General features: G+C 38.7%; 1 protein-coding gene across 1 annotated transcript in view; it reads right to left on the bottom strand.

The window, feature by feature from the left end:
* AP3B1 (adaptor related protein complex 3 subunit beta 1) overlaps nucleotides 1–5,432 on the bottom strand; it is a 248,293-nt gene extending 242,861 nt beyond the window's left edge. Inside the window, exon 1 of the mRNA XM_040622153.1 lies at nucleotides 5,150–5,432. Coding sequence (XP_040478087.1) covers nucleotides 5,150–5,277 — 128 coding nt within the window. The 5' untranslated portion in view covers nucleotides 5,278–5,432. The remainder of the gene's footprint in view (nucleotides 1–5,149) is intronic.
* Between the last annotated feature and the right edge of the window lie 3,810 nt (nucleotides 5,433–9,242).

Genomic DNA, 9,242 nt, shown 5'->3' with positions numbered 1-9,242 from the left:
GTTCTTCCGTTCAATCTTAAATGTCAGTGTTCTCTCAGGTTTTGTCTAAACTGCCTTCTTTTCTAAACAAGAGAAGTTCTCCCGGGGCAAGGGGATAGAGGGGTTGTTTGCCCATTCCCATGCTTTAATTACTGCCTACAGTTCTAAATGTTTATGCCCAAATCTGTCTCATGTAAACATGTATTTTCTTTTGCAACTCTGAAGAACTCCCCCTTTCCTCCACCTGGCAAAAAAACTTGTCAGGCTTTAAGACCTAAAATGTCACTACCTCAGTGAAGCTTCCACCAGCTTTTCCAGTGTTAGAAATAGCTTTCGACTCTGCCATCTTATGAGAACCTCACAAAATACACAAGTATCATAACGTTTCTAGAAAAGAGGACACTTAAGTTTGAAGAGATCAAGCAACTTGAACAAGAAAACATTACCACAAGTGGAAAACAGGAACTTAAAACCAGGTTGTCTCACTTCAGGCCCAATGCTATTTCTAATACACCATGATACTCTCAAAAGAAAGGAGATTCAGAAATTTAGCAGTTTTACTATTGTTAATACAAATTAGTTTCCTCTGTTTCTAGAAATAAAATTACTAAAATTATTTTTAATTACACACAGAGCCGAATTGGTTAAGATAAAAGAAGAACTTCTTTAAGACAAAACAGAAAATAATTTAGAAAAAAACTAAAAGCAATAAAAATTGACAACATCCAAAAGAAAGGAATACAAAGAAAAATAATTCTTTACTAAATGAAAAAACTGAAAATCTGGAAGCTAATAATCAAATACACAGTCTTGATTAACCCATAAATGATGTATAGGATCTGCTTTTCTAAAATGATCTAAAACTCCCTAAGTCTGGTTTTATTTAAAGGGAGAAAGGAACAAAAAAGGTTGATAAATAAGATTAAATTCAGAAAACAAAATCATCGAAAATCCCATCATGAGGAAGTGTTTAGGCATCCTTGAGACAGTCAGTGAAGGATCAAAGGACATAAAGCTTTAGGACAAGAGGCTAAAGAGCAGAAGAGAGGAAGAAGTCAAGAGAGCTGTAAATCAACACTTTGCAGCCACTGTGGTTAAGAATGGTTCAAGAGAGGGGCATCTGGGTGGCTCAGGCAGTTAAGGGGCTGACTCCTGATTTCAGCTCAGTGTCATGGGATCAAGTCCTGCACGGGCTCTGTGCTCAGCAGAGAGTCCGCTTGGGATTCTTTCTCTTTCTCTCACTCTCTCTCTCTGCCCCTCCCCCTGCTCACATTCTCTCTCTGAAATAAATAAATCTTAAAAAAAAAAAAAGAATTATTCAGAAGATTCATCAGTGGTTGCTATATAACTAGGAGTTGGTGAATTTAATAAGGAGCGAGACATCTGCATGGCCTCAAAGTGTCCCACATGGAATAATTACTCGGGGAAAAAATAATGGACAACACTTTAACAGAACTCCTCCAGATGCAAGTCCGAGAAAGCCACATCACTATGGTAGTATTCTAGCCAATGGTACATAACATGAATCTAAATATGAGAAAACACCAGCAAATCCAAAGTGATTAACATGCTGCAAAATAATTGGCTTGTATTCTTCAAAGATGCCACAGTACTGAAAAACAAAGGTTAAGGGGGCACCGCAGTGCCTCAGTCACTTGAGCACCCAACTCCTGATTTCAGCTCAGGTCAATCTCAGAGTCATGGGATCAAGCCCCACGTGAGGCTCCCTGCTCAGAAGGGAGCCTGCTGCTCCCTCTACTCCTCCCCCAACTCGTACTCTCCCTCTCTCTCTCTCATAATAAAATTAAAAAAAAAAAAGAAAACAAAGGTTGAGGAACTATTTCAGATTAAAGGAGATTGGAAGAGATACAACAACTAAATGAAGTACATGATCCTGGACTGGATGCTGTACTAGATTGGAAAAAATGCTAAAAATAAATTATTTACTGGGACAAATGACAACATTGGATTAAAGACTACAAATTGTACTGATATTAAATTTCCTGAATATAACGGTACTCGCAGTTGTATAAGAAAATATCAGTTCTTTAAAAATACATACCAAGGTATTAAGAGGAAAAAGATATGATGTATACAACCTAATCTCCAGTGGATCAGAAAACATAATATGAATGGTACGTGAGTGTGAGTATATGGACAAAGAGAGAAATAAAGCAATGTAGCAAAAAAATTTTTAATTGATGAATCTGCATAAAGGGTAGTTCTTTGTATTATTCTTGCAATTTTTTTGGAAATCTGAAACTATTTCAAAGTCAACCATCAAAAATCAGAGCAGAGCTAATGGATGAATGCATGGAAGGAGTCAAAAGGTTTAACTTCCAGTTATAAAACAAGTAAGTGATGGGAATGCATTGTATAGCATGGTGACTATAGTAAATAACACTGTATTGTATATTTAAAAGTTGCTGAGAGTAAATCTTAAAAAGTCCTCATCACAAGAACAGAAAATTGTAACTAGGTATGGGGATGGATGCTAACTAGACTTATTGTGGTGATCATTTCTGAATATGTACAAATATCAAATCACTATGTTATATACCTGAAACTAAAATAATGTTACATGTCAAGTATACCTCAATTTAAAAAATGATAGCAGAGAAACAGGGTAAGCTTTAAGTCTTTTTACATTAATTTTATCATTTGGTTTTTAAAAGAATTCCAGAAATATCATGATTTTATAAAAGAATGTAAACTCAAGAGAGATTAAAAGACCACTTCCAGGTGTCTCCTTGTTCTCTTATACAATCCCACTAGGTTGCAGTTCAATGGCCAAAATGTTTCTAATATCTGGAAGCTTCCAGGTATTATACTGTCTACAGCTACTTTTCAAAGTTTTAAACTTTTAATGAGTTGTGTGCATTCTCTAATAAAAGCATCATAAATTTCATCAAGTAGTAAGTAGCATACCCAAGTGCTTGAGAAAATTGGCTTTCAGATTAGAATGTCTTTGTTCAGAGAGTGCAGTGTTGTAGCTTTGTGATCTTGGACAAGTTAATCACTTGTACTCTAATTTCTTTCTTTTTTTTTTTATTATTAAAGATTTTTATTTATTTATTTGACAAAGATAGAGACAGCCAGCGAGAGAGGGAACACAAGCAGGGGGAGTGGGAGAGGAAGAAGCAGGCTCATAGCAGAGGAGCCTGATGTGGGGCTCGGTCCCATAACGCCAGGATCACGCCCTGTGTACTCCAATTTCTTCATCTGCAAAGTAGAATCAGATAAGTATCTGGTAACAAGCCACTGAGGTTGTGAGGAGAACTGAATGAGATAATAAATGTAAAATTGTGTGCACAAATGCACAAGCACTCCATAAATGTTAGCTATTTTTATTTTAAATCCAACCTGCTTGTCACCTCAACAGCACTGGTCTTAGTCAAAGCCATACATCTTTCTCCAAACCAGGCCCAAATCTGACAAAACAGGAAATCAGAAACGCTAAGAGAAAAACATCTTAGATGTTAACAAACCATAAGAATAAATTAATTTTAAGTAAATCACATGCAAAAACAGGCTGAGGCTGGGATGCCTGGGTAGCGCAGTCGTTAAGCGTCTGCCGTCGGCTCAGGGCGTGATCCCGGCATCCCGGGATCGAGTCCCACATCGGGCTCCTCCGCTGGGAGCCTGCTTCTTCCTCTCCCACTCCCCCTGCTTGTGTTCCCTCTCTCGCTGGCTGTCTCTCTGTCACATAAATAAATAAAAAATCTTTAAAAAAAAAAAAACAACAGGCTGAGGCTGACTTATAGGGTAATTCAACAGCCGAACATTTTGCTAATAGAAAGTGTAAAGTTGCGGGGCGCCTGGGTGGCACAGTGGTTAAGCGTCTGCCTTCGGCTCAGGGCGTGATCCCGGCGTTGTGGAATCGAGCCCCACATCAGGCTCTCCCGCTATGAGCCTGCTTCTTCCTCTCCCACTCCCCCTGCTTGTGTTCCCTCTCTCGCTGGCTGTCTCTATCACTGTCAAATAAATAAATAAAATCTTTAAAAAAAAAAAAAGTGTAAAGTTGCAACAAGCTTCCTATTAGAACAATCCATCATCTAAATGCACTGAATGAAAAATGAAATTAGTTATCTTACCTGAGGAAGGGGAGGGGCAGAAAACTGTATTCCACATGCTGTATATGAGTTCAGTCAGCTTAGTACAAAATTTAAACCCAATTTCAACTACTAGCAACTTTCCAGATTGCCCGATCTTGTTAGTAAAATTTAAATTAAATTTTAATTATACTCTTCTGACACCTGCAAAGCCATCAACACAGCTACTTTCACTTAATTCAGCATGAATCTAGTGACAGCCTATCATGTGACCATAGTCTAGTAATGAGACATTAAAAATAAGAGAAATGTAAAAATGATTACGATAAAATATAAAGTTACCAGAATTCTGTAAGTTTAAAACCCCTCCCACCAAAAAGTTTGGGGAGGCTTTCCCACCATTTTTCGATGGTACTTAAATATTTTTACTTTTGAAAAACTATACACTGTTCAGTATTTGTTTTTAAAATTCACGTTATTAATTTGTAAAACTTTAGAATTTGTTCACAGTCACACACTAAATATTCTCTACTAATGCTTATTACTGTGTTTGGAAATGAGGTTTTTTTCTCTGTAATACAAAGGATATTACCCAAAAACATGAATGTTCGTACAAACGGATTGTCCATTCATAAAGCGCTTAAAAACCTCCATACTCCACGGTCAGAGAATAGTTTCCCATAAACAACAATCACTCTAACGCGCCCTCTTAACTCCCCAAACACTTCTTTCACCATAACACGCGCAATTCTCCAAGTTTGATCCAGCAAATATTAAATTAGCTACAAGTGTTTGTTCACAGCTCAGATTCCTGTGCCCCAATCCAGACCAACTCAGAGTCTTTAGGAATGAGACCTGAAGCTCTCCAAACAGTTCTTTTCTCACTAGAGTTTGAAAACTACGAAAGACCCCTACACACATTTTTCACCCCAAACTCTCCAACGACTCCCACCACTCCCAAATGACCCAACCCCGCCCACCAGCGGGAAAGGTTACCGCCCGGCCCCTATGGTCCCAGGGCGACCTCACCCTTCCCCCAGGAGCCCAAGCCTGGTTCCCTCTCCACCAGGGTTCCCAGCTCCTCAGTCCCGCCCCACACCCCAAACCTTTCTCCTCACTTCTTCAAATCGCTGCTAAAGAGGCCGAAGGCGCCGGAGGGGGAAATGGTTGAAGTCGCCTCCTGACCCAGTTCCGTCGCCTCCCCTCCTCCGGACTGTTCATTGTAAGCGAAGCTGTTGCTGGACATTGCTGCGGTGCCGGCTGGGGTCTGGTTGGTCCTGCCGAGGGTTCTCTCTGAAACGCTCCCGTGCCGAGGGCGAAGAACAAAACTACTTCTCAAGCTGAGGGGCGCGCGCAGGCGCTTCCGGACTCGTCATGGCTCCCTAAGCCGACCTGGCGGCCCACCCCCTGCGCATGCCCAGTGCGCAGGCTGGCCGGAGCCCACCGTTGGCCTCTCCAGGGCCTGACTGGATTTACCTTCTCCGGGTTTTTGAAGTGGCTGAGAGGCTCTGACCCAGGCTGTGCGGAAGGGAGGTCGTGGGCGGAACGAGGCGGGCCTCTCGGCTTTTAAAGTTTTTTGGGGAGAAATAACCCATTGTGTCCGGTTTGATCCCTTAAGAAGACTTCCCGAGCCCGGACACTTTTACTTGACTCTTGCTGTAAACCAGTAGCATTCAGATTTCTTCTGAAATGCCATTTAACACCCCTGATCAAGTTTCCTAAATCCCTGACGATGGCTTTTCTTTTTGTGGGCAGGTTTCTACTCTTCCTCCAGCTCGCGTTGCCTTGCTTTCACAACCGCCCCCACGAAGCCCTATCCCAGATCTCTCCACTTTAAGGAAACCTCTCCAGATGGTGCCTTTGGGGATCCACTGACAAGTGTTCATTCCAGTAAAAGCTTCGAATGAAAATCCAGGAGCCAGCATTCCCAGGAGCTAAAGGAGTTCTTCCCACTGGCTTCTGGCTACAATATACAAAGTAAAATAGAGCCACATTAGGTGCCAGGAGTAGTGTAGCAATCAGGACACGTCTTTACTGCTTTCTTTCTCACTGTTAACACTCCCGAACATCTATTAGGGATGTTGCACTGAAAGTTGCCTGGCCCCTCAGTAGCACTTGATAAGCCTCTTTCTGGGCATAATTTCCCCCAGGCTATCGCTCAAAGAAATTTCAGCGCCTTCCTTATCTTTCCCTATTCTTTTCCCCCTGGGCACACATTGAAACTTGAAGACCCGGAGGCCAGAAACTGTCAGAAGTACCGCGAAACACTAACTGGGGAGCCCAGCCCCTCTAGGAGGAGGGAGGAGCTTGTTCAAGGATCAACTCCTCAAAGGCCATACAGAAAATCAGGAAATCCCATCGCACACCTATTAAAATAACCAAAATCTGGAACACTAAAACACCAAATGTGACACAATAGGAACTCTCTCTCATTACTGATAGGAATGCAAAGTGGTACAGCCATTTGGAAGACAATTTGTCAGTTTCCTAAAAAATTAAAGGTACTCCTATCATACAATCCTGCAATAGCACCCTTGGCATTTACCTAAGGGGTTAAGAAATATACCCACCCAAAAACGTGCACATGGATGTTTATAAAAGCATTATTCATGATTACCAAAACTTGGAAGGAACCAAAATGCCCTTCAGTAGGTGAATGAATAAGTAAACCGTGGTCCATCCAGACAATAATATTCAGTGCTGAAAAGAAAGGAGAATCAAGCCATGAGAAGACGGAAGGGAAACTTAAGTGCACATTACTAAGTAAGAGAAGCAAATCTGAAAAGGCCACATAGGGTATAATTCCAACCCTACAACATTTTGGAAAAGGCAAACTATGGAGACAGTGAAAGCATCCGTGGTTGCCAGGGGTTGGAGAGGGGAGAGAAGACATGAATAAGCAGAGCAAGGAGGAATTTTTAGGGCAATGAAAATACCCTGTACCATACCATAATGACAGATACATGTCATCATACATTCGTTCACACCAGAGAATGTACAACACCAAGAGTAAACCCAAATGTAAACTATGGACTTTGGGTGATAATGATGTGTCAGTGTAGGGTTCATCAACTGTAACCAAGTGTACCACTTTGCTGGAGGATGTTGATAACGGGGAAGGCTATGCGTATGTGGGGGATGGAGTACATGGGAAATCTCTGTACTTTCCTCTCAGTTTTGCTGTGAGCCTAAAAGTTCTCAAAATAAAAAAATGAAGTCTTAATTTAACAAATGAAAATAAATTTAAAAAATAAAGGCTACACTATTACTGTGTAAACACCCATGAAGATGACTCAATCTTTAGTTGGAGAGGAGGAAACATCCTCCCAATTTCATAGTCTGGACAAAACTTGACAGGTTTTTATTTCAGTTGTTAAAATACCCCTCCAGAGATGCAATGATGAAATTTGTTATATGTCAATATTGATGATAATGATCAATTTATGTAACTTTACCTATTGCTGATTATTCATGATGATGATAATCATAGATATACTTAATAGATGTCTTAATATGTACTAAGCACATAAGTGATTTACATATATAATTCATTTAATAGTAAAAGAAGCTAGCTTTGGTTTCCTTTATCTGTAAAATGAGGACATCGATACATACCCTAGAGAATCTCTGGCATATATATCTGGGTGTAGAATTTCTTGGCTGTAGATTACATGCACCTTTACTGAATAGCCTAAATTGTTCTCTAATATAATTTTAGTAGTTCACCTTCCCACAGCAGTGTAGAAAAGAACTTTCCTGGGCACCTGGGTGGCCCAGTCGGCTAAAGGTCCAACTCTTGTTTTCGGCTCAGGCTGCAATCTCAGGGTCGTGAGATCCAGCGTGGAGTCTGCTTAAGACACTCTCCCTCTCCTTCTGCCCTTCTCTTCCACTCTCCCTCTCTCTTTCTCTCTCTCAAATAAATACATAAATAAATAATCCTTAAAAGAAAGTCTTTCCTCACATTCTCACCAACACATGGATTTCTAAAAAGTTTTTATTGTCATCAATATGGTAGATATGAATATTATTTTTGTAATTTTCATTTTCATGGTCATAATGAATTTGAGCATTTTTATATAATTATTGTTCCATTTGCATTTTATTTTCTAGGAATTGCACATGAACATATTTACCCAATATTACACCGAGTAATTTGCTTTTCTTATAGATTTTAAGTTCTTTATTCTTGAGTCTGTCATTTTTAATTCACTGCTTGATGTTACTTGCTGACATTTTATTTGGTAATATTTTTATTCATTCATGCAGGAGATTGACCTATAACATTTTTTACTTTGCCCTTGAATGGTGGAGGTATTATGGTTATACCTTCCTCAAAATGGTGATTGGATAACTTTCTTTTTCTCTTCTCTGGATTATCTTGTATAAGATACAAAGCATATATTCCTTGGGAAAACAGATAAAACTTTCTTTTATGACTAAAAAAAAAATAGAGAGTAGACAAGAAAGAGTTGAGGACACTTCCTGCCAAAAGATTCTAATACTATATTCTAGAAATATAAAAATAGTAACTACATAGTTTGAGACCCACTGTCTCCTGTCTTTTCAGAATTCAAAAACCTTTTATACAGTCATGAGGTTTTTGACAGAGGAAGAAGGTTATGCTTCCAACCAGACGAAATGTCAGCTCTAATAGAACCAAAGGATTATTCTTTGATGCCTGTTACCATACCAAAACCAGATTTTCTGTTTTCTACCAGCATATACAGTATTTCAGGATTATTGTTGAGTAAGCTATGTTTTTTCAAAAATGATTTTTTTCCCCTAACATTTACCAAATTTTTATTGAATTCTCTCATTTTGGTTTCTAGTCAACTAAAGTCTCATGATAATAAATGTTAAGTTTGGTGCATATATTTTCAAACTTGTTTTCTAAGCATGGAAAAACAAACTATATATGTGTATATTTTGCCAAATGTCAACTAAAACTATAATACCATTTTGTATCTTAATTTTTTCTCTTAATATATTATGTATAATATATTAATGTATATATTATAATGTATAATATATTTATATATACATACATATGTATATATGTATTATGTAAAATGTATTTTCTCTTAATATATTATGTATAATATATTTGTATTTTAATTTTCTCTCTTGATATATTATGAAAATCTTTCCATACTAATATATACAGCTACCTCTTGCTTTAAACAATAACATAATATTCATTTTCTTTTTTTT

This window comes from Ursus maritimus, unplaced genomic scaffold (assembly GCF_017311325.1).
Source record: "Ursus maritimus isolate PB19 unplaced genomic scaffold, ASM1731132v1 scaffold_5, whole genome shotgun sequence".
Taxonomy (NCBI): Eukaryota; Metazoa; Chordata; class Mammalia; order Carnivora; family Ursidae; genus Ursus; species Ursus maritimus.
This window is presented reverse-complemented; position numbering and strand designations above follow the sequence as displayed.